General features: G+C 41.5%; 1 protein-coding gene across 3 annotated transcripts in view; it reads left to right on the forward strand.

Moving 5' to 3' along the window:
• The first annotated feature begins 382 nt into the window (after window positions 1-382).
• CCDC160 (coiled-coil domain containing 160) overlaps window positions 383-19,266 on the forward strand; it is a 96,463-nt gene continuing 77,579 nt past the window's right edge. Inside the window, exons 1-3 of one of the 3 annotated variants that reach the window (XR_016020019.1) lie at window positions 383-642; window positions 1,736-1,790; window positions 17,969-18,054. Coding sequence is in view for 2 of the 3 variants with exons in the window: in XM_019717452.3 (XP_019573011.2) it covers window positions 7,178-8,164 (987 nt within the window). In the remaining variant the exon portion in view is untranslated. Of the gene's footprint in view, window positions 643-1,735; window positions 1,791-7,153; window positions 8,612-17,968; window positions 18,055-19,266 lie in introns of those variants that run through there. The other 2 variants (XM_019717452.3, XM_088795204.1) reach the window with 2 other exon arrangements.

The following is a 19,266-nucleotide window of genomic DNA, read 5'->3' on the forward strand; positions in this document are numbered from 1 at the left end:
AATGCTCTCTTGACACAGGTCTTTGGAGCCTTGGCCAGAGGCAGAAATTCTGGCCATTGTGCTGAGGGGCAGAGGTGCAGGTGCGGGTGGGGAGCAGGGTGCAACTGCCACATTGTTAGGGACCCTGAACCAAATCCAGGCGACCTTCCAGAGCTAACCTTCCTTAACATAACGTTACTGACCTGCAGGCCTAGGGAGTAACCCTGTACCACTCCCTCCTTCCCTGACAATAGCAGTGTCCAGGTGACTTTGTGAGTCCCCCAGAGCCTCCGTAATAAGTCCACTGTGGGTGGCGCTGCCTCGAATTTTCTTGTCCCTTCCCACCCCATCTCGGCTCTCCTGTGATTTGAGCTCCTGCTTCTCGCAGGCAGAAGCCGCCGCGAGCCCGCCTCACCGACCATGCGCAGTGCTCCGCAGGGCTGTGAGCGCCAGCCCGCAGCCCCCCCCGTCTCTTTAAATCAGGCCGGCCGGTTGCTAGGCAACTGCGCGGCCCGCGCAGGAGCTGCACTGCAGAGGCTCTACCCCGGGCCCGCCTGGCCCCAGCGCGGTGGCCAGCGCCGAACTGAGGACTGCGCCCCGCCCGTGGTGGCCGGCTTCATGGAGGAGGTCACAGGGCCCACTGGACCCCACCCATGCCTCCAGGTACATCTGCGCGCGGGAAAGCTGGGCTTCCCCGGACTCGCCCCTCTTCTTCCTGGGCGCCCCTCGCCCACCTCGACCCCACTGTGGGCTTCCTCTCACTTTAAGGGCCCCAGGCCGGGAAGTCGGGAGCGTTTGGAAGGGAAGGGAACAGGGCGTGGGAGTCGGGATGTGGAAGGAGTAGGGTCAGACCTCGCCCGCTGCCCTCTCCCCGTGTGCGCCAGCCAGAGGGTAGGGACTGGGGAGATGGATGGTGTCACCTGCTGTGAGGGCCAGGCAGCGCCCTGATCCGAGCCACCTTCTTCTCTCCACTGGAAACAGCGATGGCAGGAGTTTTAGTTAACGATTTACAGAAAAAAATCTCCACACTACGCATGCATAGATACAGTTTATAGCAAGAATGTGACTTCCATGCTAATAAAGTAGTCAGCCTTCAGAATTAAGGGGACTCTCTTTTCTTCTAGAAGGAATCATTTCCCACTAATAACAAAGAATTGGGGTAACAGTTGTTCTCAGGGCCCAGTTTTCAATGGCACTTTGCTTTGCTTCAGTATCTGCCAAACAATAGAGATGACAATTAGTCCTGTGAAGTGGACACTTGGCTCATATGTTAGGACCCTGAGAGATTAAGGCACAAATCGGGATCACTGTCCTTTTTAATGATTCTTTCAAATTAAATGTGCTCTGAGGGAGGGAGGCAAGGCCTAGGCTCCAGCCCTTTGCTAAGGTGGCTCTCCGCATGCTCATTAATAACAAGCATCCTGCTCCTGCGGCCACCCATTGGTGTCTCATGTGTTCAATAGGTGCTAAAGGCCATGAGATACTGTGTTTGACTACAATGCCACCTCAATTCTTGTCCCATTTGATATTTGCATTGCTTGGGGAAGCAAGACTTAGTGGCATAATAGTTGGGAAAGTGGGTTGACAACTTAAAAAGAAAACTTGCTTCAAAGTGTCTGGCATCACATTTCAGATGGGCCAAAGGACATTCTAAGTATATCACTTGTCATTTTAAGCTGCATCTCAGAAACAGGGATATGGGCATTCTGGTTATATATTCTAATTATGCTAGGGGGATTTTATTTATTTTTTTTAGTTCAAATTGGAGAAGAACAACAGTATCGAATAGAAGACCTTGGACATCAGGAAGCGTAAGTACAGTTGTGCTTGCTGATATCTTATTATGGGTGTTTAGAAGCACAGAGCCTCGCCCAATGTACATCTTCAACCTTGTAACTGTATCATTAATCTGCATTGTCAGTACGCTATCAAAAATGCCTCATAAAAATACAAACGTGGCCTGAAGACTTTATCTGAGCCAAATAAACTTTGAGGGGAAAATAAAAGTCCTTTCCCTAAAATGTCACCCCAAACACTTCATAAGCCAGAGGAGAAATTATAAGTATTTATAAAAACTCAATTAGAATCAAAGCATCATAGAATGTTCAGGAAGAATATTGAAGATCACTTATTCAACAAATATTTGTTGTATCAGGTAACAGGGATACAAAGATGAATAAGGTGCCAGGAGATCCAATGTATCGGTAAAATAAAAGTATGTATGAAATGCTGTAGAGGCACAGGAAAAACTGAGTGCAGTGTCATCCTTGCTGATATTGAAACTGATACTCCAATTGTAATATTTCTAAGAAGTTATTGGTGGCTCTGAAATACACTGGATCATTTGCAAAGTTCTTGGTAAAGTAATCGGTGATAAAAATGCAAATATCTTCGGTTGTAGAAAAGACTACCACTTTTCTGCTCAGAAAGAATCAATTTAACTTCACGAATTTGTGAGCATCAGTAACTTACAGGATTTAGGGCTAGTTCTTCCTTGAGAACGCAGGTTAAATTTATGTAAGATTTGAGTTTAGGTTCCCCTCTGCTTACCATAATACTACCTACATTTTTTTTCCCAAACTGACTTTTTCTGAGGTCTGATGACTTCAGGCTGGCAACTTTGGAACACATATCTTTGGAAACGGGTTGGATTCTTTAACTAGCTGGCTTATGTTCCAAGGGAGGGAAAGGAAAACCTAAAAAAGACCCGAGACCCATTGTTTACAGCATACTTTAAAATTGCTTCCATTTTCATTTTCATTCATTTCTCTTAACTACCTGTGAAATAGGTATATTGTCCCTATTTTACATCTAAAGAAACTGAGGCTCACAAAAGGTAAGTTTTGACATAGTTCTAAAGTGTGGATGTCAACATAACTGACTTCTTCAGTCTCCCTCATGCCCATAGTTTACACTCAGTTCCTTTCTCAAGAACTTCCTTTTCCTTCTTCTCCACAATTTTAAAACATATTCACCCATCTTGACTTCAACTTCAGACAGTTCCTTTGAGTCCTCATTATGGTATTTAATAGTTTTCTGCAAGGCAGTAATTCCCAAGAGGGTGGGGAACAGCAAAGCTCCCCTAGATGGGGTAGGTTAGACTCTCCTTAAATAAGGAGACAGGGTAATGATGGCAGTGTTTTGTGCCTGGGAACAGTGGAAGCAGAAAAATAGGTTAGGAACTACTGCTTTTAATGAGAAAGATTGGACAACTGAGCAAAGAAGCAAGGCCAGTGCCTTTCTTCATAGCAGACTTCCCCCGCACCCCCCTACCCCGCCCCTATTTTGGCCAAGCAGTTTTTCTGAGGGTCCGAAGAACTGAAACCATCAAAGAATAATGGGAAAAGTTCCCTGGGCTAAGAAGGGCCCTTTGTCTCCCACTTACTGCCCTCGGGCAATGATTAAAAAGCCACATCTTTAGTTGAGAGGGGCTGAGGAGCAGAGGGTAGTGACAGAAAGTTGCTCATCACAGGTTGGAGATGACCTTTTCCAACCATCATTTCCAATTTACAAAATTAGGGATGAAGCGCTCTTGCAAGGTGGGAAAAAGCTTCTGGAGGTTTCCCAGAACTGTTTCCCAGTCCCTGCCTACCCCTGCCTGGAAGAATAACCTGTTTTTGCAGACAGAGCTAGATTTATGCGAAAGAGGTGGTCCTAAAATTTTGAAATCAAATTCTAATGTAAATGAGGTAAGGCAACAGGAAAAAGATCTTTGAATTTTATGTCATCAAATTTCCCTAAAGCATGTAATTTAAAATAAGAATATTTTAGAAAAAAATAGAGTTTACATATTTGATCGCTTGTCCACTGTAATATGAGTTTATTCCTCAGGGCCCCATACCTTGAAAATGAAAATGCGATGGTTTTGTGGCTTTCTCCTTTTACAATAAACAGTAGTGTATTCTTTTCTGTAACTATTTAAAGATAGATACGCATTTACCTGCAAGATAGATACGCCACTGCAAAAAGAAGAAAATCACCAGAGGATGAATGGTGATGTTTTCAGGGAGACACTAACTAGAACAATCAGGAGTCCATTATTAATTCATGTCGGACACGAATAAATAGATGTAGCCATATTATGGACATCTAGGCCTTAATATGCAGTCCCAAGGAGTTCTGGGGGATCACGCTCTTAGAGGACCACTAATAGTATTTTTGTCATATGACTTTGTATTATTTTTCTGTGTTCTGACTTACTTGTTTCTTTAAATTTTTCGTTTCTCTTGGACCTCCTTTCCCTCCCCTTTAGTCTTTAAATATCCAATATAGTGTTGGGTAGACACTTATAATAATAAATGTTCACAATTGACCCACTAAAAAGGCAATTTTGTTTTACAAAGGAAGAACTTTAATCTATAGCTCGTACTATGTAGAAAAACTAACTCAAATCATATTCCTAACTGTAAATCAAAAACTATAAGTCTAGATTTCTAAAAAGGCAATCTTGTACTTGCAATAATGACTTCTGGTTTGATTTGCCTTATGCTGCAACAAATTACCTAATCAAGTTTATTGAGAGCACAATGGCTGCCACTCCAGGGTAGAGGAGTGTCATTGTTTCAAAGCATATTCCTTGTCCTTGCCAGAGAATACTAATGCCATACTTGTTCTCCATAAAAAACAAACAGTACAATTTGCAAAGAGCAAATGAGAGTGTCAGCTTTTAACCCTGGCCTGGGCTTTGCCATACTCTGTGAGTAGATTTGGGAACAAGCCCTTAAACCATATCTTGCCAATGAAAGAGAAGAGACTAGAAGAGTGAGAGAGAGTGAGAGAAAGGAGCTCAGAGACCCTTTGACCTTGCCCTGTATCAGCCATGGGAGGGGAATTCCAAAAGGCTTTTCAAACCTTTCTCTTTCTGTCTATTGATATGTGACATGCAATTCTCCTTACCCTCCCCCTTCCCCCCTTCATTTTTCCTCTGTCCTTTTGTGGCCCCTTAAAAAATACCTAAGCTCTGAAAATGGCGGGTTTTTCGTTTTTTGTTTTTTGTGGTTTTTTTTTCAACCTGTGGAATGAAACCTAGCAGGAGAATAAAGAGGAATTTTAGAACTAGCACCGACCTGGGAGACAGGGTCTCAGTTTTACCATTACATGCTTTGTGGCCTTGGTCAAGTCACTTAACTTCTCTGAGTCTCAGTTATAAAATAAGAGGACTCTTCCCAGTTCTGTGAAAAGCATTGGCTATATTGGGAGATTGTACAGAAGCTCAGGAAGAAAGGTAGTGAAATTGATATATACATAAAATTTTGACTGCTAAAAAATATGACTGGCTATTAGCATCACCATCTTTTCTCTTTCTTCTGTTCCTTTCCTTTACGAATGCTGTAATAGTCTCCACTCATTTGCATTCATATACCAGAGAGGAGAGAAAACTGGATTATGATTATCTTTCCCCCTTAAGAACAGATAGATCATACATGGCTTCTGGGCGGTGACTAGTAGAATAATAAAAGTCAAAAAGGACTATTTCAAGAGAAAGGAGATGATGCTTCAATGGCAAACCCATACCATGAATTTCAAGTCTTAGCTTATTACTCTGGTCTGATTAACTAAACTTCAATAAAGCTTTGTTTATGACTTTCAAACCCATCATTTTAACACCTTCACTGAATATGTGTACCTGTCCCTTTCCTCAAAGCCAAGTAGTTGAAGTGGGGAATGTACCCTTGGGAATGATAGTGAGTCCTTTCCCTCTGTTTTGAGGTGTGAGGGTCAGACATGTCCAGGACACATAGGTATCAAGTTTATTCTTTCATTTTCTGTAGCAAGGAAAATCTGTTAAAATTTAAACTACTGTTGCTAAAAAGAAAATACTGGAGAGATAATATATCAAACAGTGGTTGTCTCAGGGCCATGGGACTACAAAGGAGATTCCTTTTGTTTTCTCTGCTTTTCTGTATTTTCCCAAATTCTACAAATAACATGCACTACTATTATAATCTTTGCATAATATGAAATATTGTATAAAATATGTTGTATATTAAATAATATAATACAACATTTATAATCTTTAATAATATTAAAGAAAATATTAATTAAAAAATAAACAACAAGAGTTGCCATTTTTCATTACCACGGTAAAACTACGTTTGTGTGCATAGGAAAAACAGACGCAGGCATACTTTGATCTTTCTCAGTGGTTATACTACAAATATATCACAGGAAATTGATGTATAAAATGAATGAAGTGATCCCTTCCTCCTCCTTCCCACTCTTTAGCGGTCACTGCAGTTATCAGTTTGCTGACTTCAGATGCCAGTGACCCTTCAGTGTGTTGCCTGGGTCATTCTTTCTCCCGTCTCTCAGAAGCAGTAACTGATCAAATATTCCTGTGCTTTAGGAAAGCTGTATGTTAAAAATTCCTTTTGAATAGGGAAGATTCCTTTCGAAACAAAATAAATATCCTTTAATTTTTATGTATTTTGAAAGTCGTTTGTGATTTAGTATGCTAAGTTTTCATCTAAAAATTACACTTGGAGTCAATATCTCGAGAAAAACACATTTGGTGGCATTAATATTTTCAATTGTTGACATTTGGTTCTCATCATGAAATTGCTGTCAAAACGGATAGAATTCTATACACTTGGCAGCCTTGTCTAAAAGCAAAGCCCAAGAATGGAATAGCAGGAATTTATAGGTCAAGACAGAAGGGCATTTGGCAGTTAGTCATGAGGAAGTCTGTGTGGTATACTTTACCAAAAGCAGCTCACATTGCATTAAGACCTAATGTTTTAGTCACTTTAAAGAATGAGTAAAGAGTAGTCCAACCCAAAAGAACTAGAAAAAAATCAGGCACATTGGAAGCACAGGTATTAGCCTATTATTAATATTAACCTATCAATTTTAAATCACAGTCTTTGAAGCAATCTGTTTTCATGTGTATGATTGCTTTCCCATAGAATTATTTTCTCTACAATAAATAGCCAAATGTGTCAATTTATTGGTATATTTCCTAGGATCAGAGAATTTTAAAGCTGGAACTTAGCTAGTCTAATCCTTTCAATTTACAAATGAGGGAATTGAGGCCCCAGTCACTTTGTCAGTTAGAGGGAGAGCCAGCCTTCAAATATTTAAGTTCCTTCGCCCATGAGCCAGCATTATTAGTTCTTTCCACTACACTAGCTGCCAGTGTAAATAATGTGCCTTGATTTTAAATTTTGTTTTTAAGGAATTGGAAAAGGTACCTGAAGAAATGGATGCTAGGAGGAAACACTGGAAGGAGAATATGTTTGCTCCTTTTTTTAGTGCACAGGATGTTTTAAATGAGGCTTCTCACCCTGAATCTTTTACTGAACAAATGACTTTAGATAAGGTCAAGAGAATGGAAGGAATTTGTAATTTGTCTAGTAGAAAGCTTCAAGAAAAGAATAAATTTAAGAGGAAAGAATTTATTTTCCAACTAAATGACAAAGAACAAGAACCAAATATAAGAGAGAGAAAGATGAACATTTCAAAGAATGAAACAGACATGAACTCTGCCTTCTGTGAATCATCTAATTTGGATGTTGCTACCGAAGAAAGCTTCAATAGTACCGAAGACCATTCTATCTGGAATACAAAGGAATTACCAACTCTACCGCGACAAGACAAGAAGAAATTTACTGAAGGAATGTCTCCAAAACTGCGCCTGAATCTTTTGAATGAAGAACTGGAAGAACTGAATATGAAGTGCAGAAAAATAGAAGAGGAATTTGAAAATGCTGAAAAAGAACTTTTGAACACCAAAAAAGAAGTCTCCGCAAAACCCCGAAATTTTCAAGAAACAGGGACAGAAACTTTGAAGAAAGACTGGGAACTTCGAGCTTTAAGAAATGACCTATCTGCAAAAGCAATAAATGTCAAAAACTTAACAGAAGAGCTCCAGCAAGCCAAAGAAGTCATCCACAAGTTGAGCCTAGAGAACAGAGATTTAAAAGAAGCTGTGAGGAAGTTAAAGCGTCACACTGAGGTTGGAAATGCACTCCTAGAAGAAGACGTGAAATTATATTATGAATTAGAAATGGAAAAGATCCACAGAGAGCTCAATGCCATCAAGAATGAACTGAGAGTTGAGAAGACCCTGCAAGCAACAAATAACAGGGCCTTGGAGTTGCTTAGAAAACACTTTTCTTCTCTAACGTCAAGTACCCTTGACAGCTTCACAGGGGATTTTTTTTTTAAACATAAAAAAATTTTCTAAAAGCCTTTCATTAGGCAAATCATTGAGCCAAATCAGTGTTTCTTGTGCTTTCTTTGTGTACTACTGAAAATGTGTGTAATGGGATATAATTTTCATTTTTGGTGAATCAGGATATCTGTAAAATGTATACATGTTAACTTCAAAGCTTCTGCTTTCTCTTTCTAATGAAGTTTTTGCGAGAGTCCAAATGGAAATGAAGCTTCAGAAATCTCTTTTTTTACTGTATATTTCACTCAAGCCTGTAGTGATTCACCAAATCATTTATGAATAAATATCAACATCCATTTTGTTACCTTGTGAGCATTATGTCCTTGGCATGTGAATATTCTTCCGTGTTCACTGATGTTAACAATAAAAACCTTGTTTATGTGTATAAGCATAACATGTGTCTGTGGGTCTTATAGCTGCCTGTTCAGACTCAATGGGATACTAAAAATGTGTTTGCTTTCTTTGAGATCTAACCTTAATTAGGCACATATAAACATCTCCAGAGAAAATGCAGATTTTTCTCCTCCCAGCTGTTTTCCCCATGCTTTCTCCTTCGACCTAGCCACGGTTCCCATAGATTGGAAGACGATTTAGAGAGATGGCTGAGACTAGAGCCCTGATTTTGTCAGCATTGGCTTTTGCATTTTCTTATGTTGACCACCAAGGGGCGTTGTTTACACAGTTCTTCCAAAATTCTACCGGGGGAATTTATAACCTTTCTGCCCAGCTTACATCACCAGCTGGCTGGGACTGGGGTGAATGGTGTTGGGTGTCAGCTAGGTAAGCTGTTAGTGAGCTGGCTTGATTTATACAGGAATCCAGCCCTGTAAGGGGCCTGGGCAATGACAATTAATTTTATAGAGAACAAAAATATACTGCCTCATTCCTTTGGTGGAAACGATGGGCTAGTGGATTCTTTGCATTTGTTTGTATCAATCATCAAGATTTCTTATAATTGGAGCTCTATTTGCATGGTATTTTTAAGTCCAATAAACCAAATGTAATTACAAACTGAGGGTGGTATACAATTGTAAGGATTTAAGTATCCTCCATGATAGAAAATCTCCAGACTGGGAGTCTGGACACTTGGGTTTTAAGACCTGCTTTGCCATTAACTAGCTAATTAAGTCCTCATCTATAAAATTAGGGAATAGATCTGTCATCCAGATCTGTTCACTTCTAATGTTCTGTGATTTCACTGCAGTGATTTTATTTGCAAGTGTAATTGTACCTGTGAGGAAGTAAAACTCCAATCACATTGGGTGCACTCGGTTCTGGTACTTTGGGGGGACCTACTTTGAAGACCCCATCCTTTCAAAAGAAATATACAAAGGCTTTTTTTTTCTTTAATAGTTTGAACATCTCTAAATAGTGTGCTAATATTAATCAGGAGAGGGAATAATGAGGTTCTTCTCCTTTCTTTTGTTTCCTTTTTACTTCTTAAGGTCGGGGTGGCACTAAATGGAGAAAAACTAAGCTGACCTGGGGATTGAGCAGGCTCTCCTGGCCTGGGAAGATTGGACTAAATTGGAAGATAATAATCTTTGGCACTTTCTGACAGTCCTGATAACCCAGGCACTGGCAGCCTGCTCAAAGGGGAAGATGAGTTTCAGGATTTCGGCGGTCACTGGCTTCTCACCAAGGGTCTAGGTACAAAAGCAAATTAGGAACTCTTTGCCCCAATTGCCTGTTTTCCTCATCATCCCCTTAAAAATTATCCCTTTGTCCTTGCCCCAGAAAGATTCTTAGTCCCTGACCGCTAGTGTGCAGAGCTACTTACATGCTAAAATATTTCACAAATTATATTAATTAACCTACTGGGCTCAATCCTCTTAGTATATATTTCAAATTCTAAAGAGGAGCTTTTACACTGGGAGAATTTCTATCAACCAACCACCCATCTAAAGTCTTCAGTGACAACTTGGTTTATTTTGAATGAGTGTGGATGTGTGCTTATGTGTGCTTGAAGGGCAGGGAAAGAGTGAGGTAGAGGGAGATCCAGAAAAGATAAGAGCTATGGCTTGGCCCAGCTCTGGGATGATGGAGGGTTTGCATTTCTAGCAAGGACCTGGAAACAGCCTGAGACGCTGAGCACCAGTGAGGTCTACCGTATGGCAAGGCCCTATGGAAAGCCTAGGTCCAGACACTAACCAGGGAGACAGTAGACAATCACCAAGTCCAGAGGGCCAAGGAGAAGCAGAAGCCAAGGCAACAGAGCCAATAGTTTGGATCTGGGAAGGGATCAGGTCTTTTGATGGTTTTATTTTTAAAAGCAGGGCTACAACAAGCTGGGAGAAAGCCGTGCAGTTCTTGCTGGGCAGATCGGAACAGCAGTGGGTTGACCTGGCTTAAAGAACCAGAATCAAGGCAGATGCAAATAGTTTTTCCCACTCTCTCTGTAATCACACTCATTGCAATAAGTGTCCCCCAATTTTGATCAGAATATATTATCACTGTACTTTTTAGTATATTGAATTGGAAATGTGGAGGTGTGGGGTTTGTTTTGTTTGGTTGGTTTTGTTTTCTTACAGGAATGGCACATCAGGTTACTCATCCCTTTAATGTGTTGGGTAAAATACTTGAAATCCGCAATGCAGTTGCACACCATTCCCCACCAACTCTCAGTTCCTTACTTATTAAGAAGCATGGGCTGTCACAGTGCTCTAAAATATCTGCTCCACCTTGGGTTTACAATCCAGTTCTAGAAACATTTGCTGAGTACTTATTACCATAGTTAATCAATTCTAAGACACACTTTAAAAAATGTTTTGACATCCCTGAATGTAGGACACATCTTGATAGCGATGCCTTGTCATAGTATAGTTCTCAGTGGTTGGTTTTTTTTTTTTTTTTATGTTTCTTAACGGTTCATAAAATAATGGTGTATCTTACAATCAGTAGGGTTTTAGATTTGGTGAAATGTGGTATGTGCTAGGCTGGGGATGTGGGGATAAAAGGATTTATGAATAAGACAGGTCTCTGACCTCAGTGACCTTAATTATGCGCCTAACTAAAACAATGTGGTAAGTGCTATAGTAGCAGTGCTAATACAAAGTGCTGTGGGAGCGGAGGAGGCTCAATTAATTCTGCCTGTGGGGCTGGGAAGGACTTCATAAAGTAGGTGACATTTGAGCTGAGCCTTGAAGGATAAGAAGGATTTTTCCAGGCCAAGCATGGGGGCAGGGGTGGGGGCATTTCTGGAATGTGAATGTGGAAGGTCTATTTGGCTTCAAAGAGGACTCCTAACAGCAATGAATTAGAACACTGGGATATTACATTTTGCTGACTTTTAAAGTCGCATTTGAGGTTCAACTTTGCACACTGCAGATTCCAACTTTTTGCTCATTTGCATGTATATTTGCATGTATACTGGAGAATGAGGTTCTCACGACAAAGACCAGATACCAGATAACAAACAGCAGGAAAAAAATTTTGCTGGTGCCACTGTACCTTTGGCTGCCATCATTTCTGTTTTGGAAACAAATGACCTAAGAGATTTTGGTCATTATATCCAGCTAAGTCCACTGTAAGTGGTCTGGTTTCAAAGAGATGTATAAAAGAAACACCACAGTTGCTCCTCTCTCCAAGGAAACACAGTACTCGTATAACAGAGATTGAGTGCACAAACTTTGATTATCCGCTTACTAGCCGTGTGATCTTGAGCAAGTTGCATAATTCCCAGTAGCTCAGTTCCCTCATTTTGTAGGATGGGGTTAATAGTATTGTTGAGAGAATATGATGAGATCACATATAGTCAATAAATGTCACCATTGTTCTCAACATCATCATCATCATCATCATCATCATCATCATCATCATCATATAACTGATAAGGGGAAATTGACCCAGTCTATCTGTTTCCTCCCACCTATTACTCTCACCAAGCTTTACACATATTGTCCCTCAAATTGTGTTCTCTGGAGAGGACATGATAAACTCGTTCATAATATATGTATTAGTGATAATGTGACATGTTTTGAAAGGTAGAATAAGTTGCAGGGAAGACATTTTGATTTTATTAGTATATGAAATCTTAAGGCAAAGTAATGAATCTGTCATGATGGACTTTCTGGCCTCAAGGCAGATCCTGTAAAGGGAATTTTCTTGGGTCAGAGCCTACCCAGCCTCCCTCCAATCAGGTTGGTTTAAGGCTGGCCCTGGCCCTGGCCCTGGCAGGCAGAAGGAGATAAAAAGCCCTGCTCTAGTGCTCCAGTGGGAAAAAGCTCATCTAGGAAAAGAGAATGGAGACAAGAGAGGCTATTATAGTATTTTCCATTTCCCCTTGGCACACGGAGCCATGCAGCTGGGGACACACTACTACAGCTGCTCAGATAATAATAAGTCATTGTCTTGTTCTTTGTACTCATAAGACACTAAAGCTATAGTTTGCCATGTAGTGTAGGTGTGCCCTCCTTTCCATCAAAGTGATGTCTCCCCTGTTTACTGGCCAGAGCTAATTTTCAGTTCTCTCTCTCTCTCTCTCTCTCTCTCTCTCTCTCTCTCTCTCTCTCTCTCTCATCTCTTCCACTCCCTCTCTCTCACACACCATTGATCACACTCAGCCTTTTGATGTTTGCTACATTTCAGTGGGCTCAAGTTGCCATTTCCCAGGAGACTGGATTATACCTGGTTTTCTAAGGATGTGTTCTGGAGTAGCCTTGAAACATTTCTTTTGTCTTTCAGCCCGTGCCTGTTCACTCCACAATAGGTGTTGTCATGTATATTCCAGACCATGATAGGAGACATACCTGAGAGATTCTCCTCATGTCACTAGTACGCTAGCCTGCATTTGGACTGTTGGTTAAAGCCTAACCACAAAACTTTATTATGTGTCACACACTTCCATGTACACCATCTTATGTAATCTGCACAAAAATACTTGATCATTAGATGAGGAAACGGAGGCTCAGAGATATTAAATGACTTGTGCAATATCGCACAGCTAGTAAGTGGTGAATCTCGGATTCAAACCCATCCTGTCCAATTCCACATATGATGCTTGTTCCATTATATCTGGCCACCTTTTGTGCTAAAATTAATGAGCCAAATGTTCAATCACCATGAAGGTTATTTAACTTTTTCAAAGACAAACTGGTATATTACAGCAATCTGAACTCAGCTTGACTCAGCCATCTCTTAAATTGCTGAGATGAACAGTAAAGATGCATCTCATTATTGGAAGAACGATAAAGTTTTCATGTCTTCTCATGGTGAGTTGTTAGGTCTACATGAAGGACACAGCATCTTCTTCATATAGCTATGAAATTGACTGTAATAGTAACCTAAAAAAAACAACAATTGAAATATGAAGCCCAATTGACAGCTCCAGCCCTGATGCACCCAAATTAATAAACAACCAGGACTCTGATCAACATTCATTGTGCATTTGGGGTCTGTTTTTAATTTTTTTTATAATTCAAAATTATCCTATTTAAAACAATATTTTGCCCTTGGAATCTTTGCCTCCTAAAGTGTTTTCATTGAAAGCTGACTACTTTTTAAGAAAAAAAATGCTGTGATGAGGCCAGAAAGTCCTTGATGCTTAGAAAGTGTTAAATATGCTTGGTGATTATATCTGTATGTATTTCCCCCTTGTTCTTTCCTGGTAAGTTTCTCAAAGTTACAATAAACGAATAATATGCTGTTCACTCATTACTGAAATGATTCTTGAAGAATACTAAGTCAGGATCTCTTTATTAAAATATCTTCAATAACAAGACAAAATGTTTTCTTTAAATTTACAAATTTATTCAAGATTTTACAAAACACCAACCCCCCTTTATATAGTAAAGTAGAAGAGAGGAGGCCTGAGGGGGAAAAAATAAAAGAAAATCTGGAGAGCTGTTTGGGCATTCATAAATGTGGGTTATGTCAGTGGAGAGCCTGGAGGGCATTTCTGGTTTTGAGGTAATCAACCTTTTAAAATGCATAATATACTTTTATGTGGTTTTAATGAGTACAAAAAATATATTTGCATGTAGTATAAAGACTTTTCCCTCATAAAATGTGAATTATCTGAAATCTTTTCCTTTGGGGATATATTAAAGCACATTTATAAATAAACCGCTAAGAGCAAAGGGCTCCAGTTCCTATGTTTGTGCCAGGGCAGAGTGATAGACTAGAAAAAGCAAGAGATGTGGAGTTTGCCCTATTTCGTGCACTGGTAGAAGATACTGAGGTGGAGTTTGGGGTGCCAAAAGTTTATTAGGGATCAACAACAGTGAAGGAAAAGGAGAGGAAGCAGGATTGAGCCGAGAGAGAACTCAAATTGCCACGCAAAGCTGACAAACACTTATCAACCAGGCAGGGAGCTCTGGAGTACTGTCCATCGGTGACCCAAGTTGGGTTGAAATGTGGCTGGGACTTTATACCCCAGCCTCACTCAGTCACCAGACAAGGGTTGTCTCTGAAAGGGTATAACCTGGGACACAGTGGCTCTCCGCAGATAAGGTAGAACCTGAAGGAACTGACAGCTGGAGACTGTCTGCTGACCTCACTCCCCTTTGTTGGGCAGTAAGTCCTTCCTGGAGGGAGACCTGGGTGGTGCATCTTTGTTTCTATTACTGTCCATTCCTTACACCTCCCCTTCTGGATTCTTTTGGACCTGTCTTCTAGAGGAGAAACTTAGAAGAGTGCTGTTAGTGAGACTAACTACAGCCCCCATCTCTGCAGCTGGTCTTGGGTTGCAATTGACAGAACCTCCTTCCTTCACTAACCATTCTAAGTCACTCTCACCCTTAGCTACTGCCCTCTGGTGGCCTCAGTGGCTTACTGGCTGACCTGACCCAGACCCTCATCTCCGAAGCAACTGAGCCCCTGGTCATTATGCTCTTCTCAGGCTGGGGCTGCTGTACCTGTCCAAGTACAGTCACCATTGGGCAAAGGAATATTAACACATGCCCAAGTGGCATATATTTCCACACATATTTCTCCACACCCACATTGTGTAACAGGAGCCCTCCTCCTGATAATCAGAGTCATTTACCCTTGCCAAGCCACTGACCCCTCTTCTGGCCTCCTGGTCCCTGAACATAAGGAGCCTAAAATGCCCAGGCAGCAGCTGTAGCTTAGAATTCAGTGGGTTTCTTGCTGTGCCCCCCAAGAAGGTGTGCTCTCTTTGAAAACCAGGTCCTTTAGTTCTGTAGAGTTATAAGGATGGTAAGCACAAAGTTCCTGTATTAGTCAGTATTCAATCAGAGAAGGAGAACCATTAAGAGATTTTTATTTTTATATCTATATCATCTACATCTATCTATCTCTCATCTATCGACATAGACATCAGAGATTTCACCTTAATTGTGTGAGCTAGTTAAACGATCTCTGTAATATTTACTTCTATTGCAGGAGTTTGAAGTCTGCAGGGCAGTTGGGAGGGGGCAATAAATGTAAAGTTGGGGAGAACAAGGACAAACTAGAACACATAAGCATGAGCTGGAACCCAGGGGGATGAACTGGAGTCTGTATCAGTCTCTCATCTCCAACTTTGATGATGTGGCTATCCTGCACGTCATGTTGAGGGGAGGGTCTAATAGCAGCTGCAGGCCTGGTTGTTGCCCCACACCAGTGAGGTTGGCCAGTAGATAAGTGACAATATATGTGAGCTGCAACTACACCTGATGTCCCTGCATTGAATTTCCAATGTAGAAACTATACTCATATGTTGGATTCCTGCTTCATAAAGCCCCACCAAATCTGCAAGACATCCAACAGGTAAAGGAATTCTTGGAAATGTAGTTCAGTCTAGGCACGTTGTCACATTACAAACCTACTGCATTCCCTCAGTGGGTCATTAGGAGTGATGGTCATTGGAACCAATCCTCCTTCCACCCTTTGATTCCCAGACTACGTATTCTTCCAACTGAGAACACGGTGCTGTATAAAATTCTTTGATTTGGTGCATATACTTCATCCTGGAAGATGGCACTCCATTCATATAGAGTATTACGTACTTTGCCCCAATTTTTGAATGATATTTTTGCTGGGTAAAGAATTTTTGCTGGATTTTGTTTCCTTTGAGTATTTTAAATATGTGGCTTCACTGTTTTCTCATATGCTTTGTTCCTTTGTTCCTTTACACATAATTTTTTTCTAGCTGCTATTACTGGTTTTAAGTAATTTGATTATCATGTGCCTTGGTGTTGCTTTTTTTGTGTTTCTTGTACTTGAGGTTCACTGAGCTTAGATCTGTGGATCTATGTTATATCTTTAAATATTTTTCTCTCCCTCATCATTCTCTCTGAAGCTGAGCTTTCAGCTGGCTGGTCTATCAGACCAGCAAATTCTGAATGATGTGGTATGTAATGTGGCCAGTGGTCCTGGGCCCTCTCTTGCAACCCCTCACTGTAAAGTTGGTCGTCCTGGTCTGACACAATGTTCTGTGGGATCCAATGCTGGTGGATCAAATACTCCCTAAGTCCTGAGAAAGAGATACTGGCTGAGGCCCTGTAGGCAGGAAAGCTAAACCCATACTTGAAATATGTGTCTATTCCTATGAAAATGAACCATTGGCCCTTTCAGGATAGAAGGAGCATAATGTTATGAACTTGCCTTCAAGTTGCCATATGGTCTCCCCAAGGAATGGTGCCATACTGGGGGCTCTGTCGTGGTCTCTGTACTTGGCAGGTTGAACATTCTGCAGTAGCAAAGGCTAGATCAGCCTTGGTAACTGGCAGTCCACGCTGTTGGGTCCATGCATCGTCTCCATTTGTGCCACTGTGCCCATCATGCCATCACTGGGATGGCCAATGACAAAGACTGGCTGATGTCAACTGCCCGGGTCATTTTGTCTATTTGGTTGTTCAATGCCTCCTCTGAGCTATATGCTCTCTGGTGGGTGTTAACATGTGATGCAAAGATCTTCATGCTTAGAGACCAATCTCACATGTCCAACCACATGCCTCTGCCTCAGATCTCCTTGTTTTCGATCATCCAGTCTTTTTCCTTCCAAACCCTACCAGCTAGCCAGGCCATTCACCACTGATCATAAATTCATAAATATTTTAACCTTGGGCCACTTCTCTTTCCACCCAAGGTGGGTAATCAAGTGCATCAAGTCCCTCATCCCCCAAGTGAGGCTATATTTCAGCCACTTCCAGTTTTAGCTTGCACTCTCATATTGACCCAACCCTTCCATAAACCAAGCTTCTTCCTCCTGCTTCAGGTGATCTGATGGGGTACCCATAGAGCTGTAGGCATGAACTGAGGGAGGTGCACTGGTACAACAGTGGTGTATGTCATGGGCATCTGAGCTACCTGATCTTGAAGTTTTCTTGTGCCCTTTAGTCCTGTTCATAGTCACTTCTGGGTACTCCGCATTTCATCTTTTGATAGATTGTTGCTGGGTCTGCCTTACCTTATGATTTAGTGGGTCCAATAAGACCCAGTTCATGATAGGCAGTTCTGGTTGCATGGTTACTTGGTGTCCCACGGTCACCAGGGCCCAGTAGCGTACCAGAAGTTGTTTTTCAACTACTCTTATGATTCTCTTCTGCTGATGGCATGGTCTTGCTCCAGAGCCCCATAGGCTTGCATTGTGATTCTTCCACAGAGGTTTGCTACAGGTTCTACACTGCATCTTTTCCCACCACTGGTACCTGCAATACCATATGATCTGCCAGATTGTATGGTCCAGGTGGCAGGGCAGCTTGCATGGAAGCTTGGACTTGCTGCAGAGCACCTTACTGCTCTGGGCTGCAGTCACAGCCGACAGCCTTCCTGTTACCTGGTATAAGGGATGGAGTAGAATTCCTAGGTGTGGGATGTGCTGCCTCTAGAATCCAAAGAGGCTCACTAGATATTGTGATTCTTTCTTTGTAGCAAGGGGTGCAATGTGCAAGAAGTTGTCTTTAAAGGGAGTGCCGCCACATACCCCTGACCACTGGACCTCTAAAAACATGGATCTGGTAAGCGTGTGAATTTTTGTAGGGTTTTTATCTCCCACCCTCAGGAGTGCATGTGTCTCACCAAGACATGGCACACTACCTACCTCTTGCTCTTCTGGTCTGATCCACAAAACATCATCAATGTAATAAGCTGATATGATGTTCTGCATGATATCCAGATGGCTGTGATCTCTTTGGACAAAATAGTGACAGAGGGTAGGGGAGCTAATACAGCCCTGGGACAAAACTGCAAATTTATACTATTAATATTTCCTTTTCCATTTGAATTCCAACTCTTTCTGCTTCTCTTTTCTGATTGGAACAGAAAATACAGTATTTGCCAAATCAACGGCCATAAATATGTAGTTGAAGTTATATGAATCTGCTCCCACAAAGATACCATATCTAGCACAGCAGCTGTGATTGGAGCTACTACTTGGTTGAGTTTGTGGTAGTCCATAGTCATCTCCCACCTGACTTCTGCAGGCACAAGACTGGTAAATTAAGTGGAGATATGATGAAAATCACCACGCTGCCTCCTTTAGATGCCTAAGGTGGCACTAATCTGTACCCCTGCCCCCATGTGATGATATACTATGTTGGCCAGGGTTGGTGGTCGTGGTGGTGATGGTTTAGTAACAGACTTCCATTTGGCCTTCCCCCCTGGGGTAGCGCTTATCTCACTGGCCAAAGTCACAAAGCCATGGTTGTGCCAATCACTCAATTGTACATTGGAGTTCTTGCACTCAGTGGATCTCCTATGAACTGGATCTTGGCCAGGACTCCATTTATTACCTGGTGTTCATTCGTGTTTCCACTCTCACAGGTGGCCATGATGGTGTTTTGGGTCTCCAGGTATCTATGTCAACTCAGGCTCTAATAGTCCTCAAAATATCTATGCGTACCCTTTCTCCAGTGCATAGTTAGCCAAACAAATGGCCAGAGTTTCCTTTGCAGAAGGAAAGAAGGGAATCACTACAGTTTATACTTGTGGTATTGCAGAGTCCTTTCTCCTAGGGACCCACCCACATTTTCTACCAATGAGTTCTGGGTTTGAAAACTGGCTCAGGTCTAGAAACTTGACAGGGGATCATGAATTTTTATTGAAATGACTGCCCTCAGCCTCCCAGATTTTTTCTGCAATTACAAGCTGAGTAGTACCCTTTTCAGCGGCCCATAAACTTTGCTCCTAGGGGGTCCCATGTTCTACTAACCATCTCCATAACTCTGTGG

The sequence above is a fragment of the Rhinolophus sinicus genome, chromosome 18 (genome assembly GCF_057876585.1).
Source record: "Rhinolophus sinicus isolate RSI-liver-muscle chromosome 18, RSI-T2T, whole genome shotgun sequence".
Taxonomy (NCBI): Eukaryota; Metazoa; Chordata; class Mammalia; order Chiroptera; family Rhinolophidae; genus Rhinolophus; species Rhinolophus sinicus.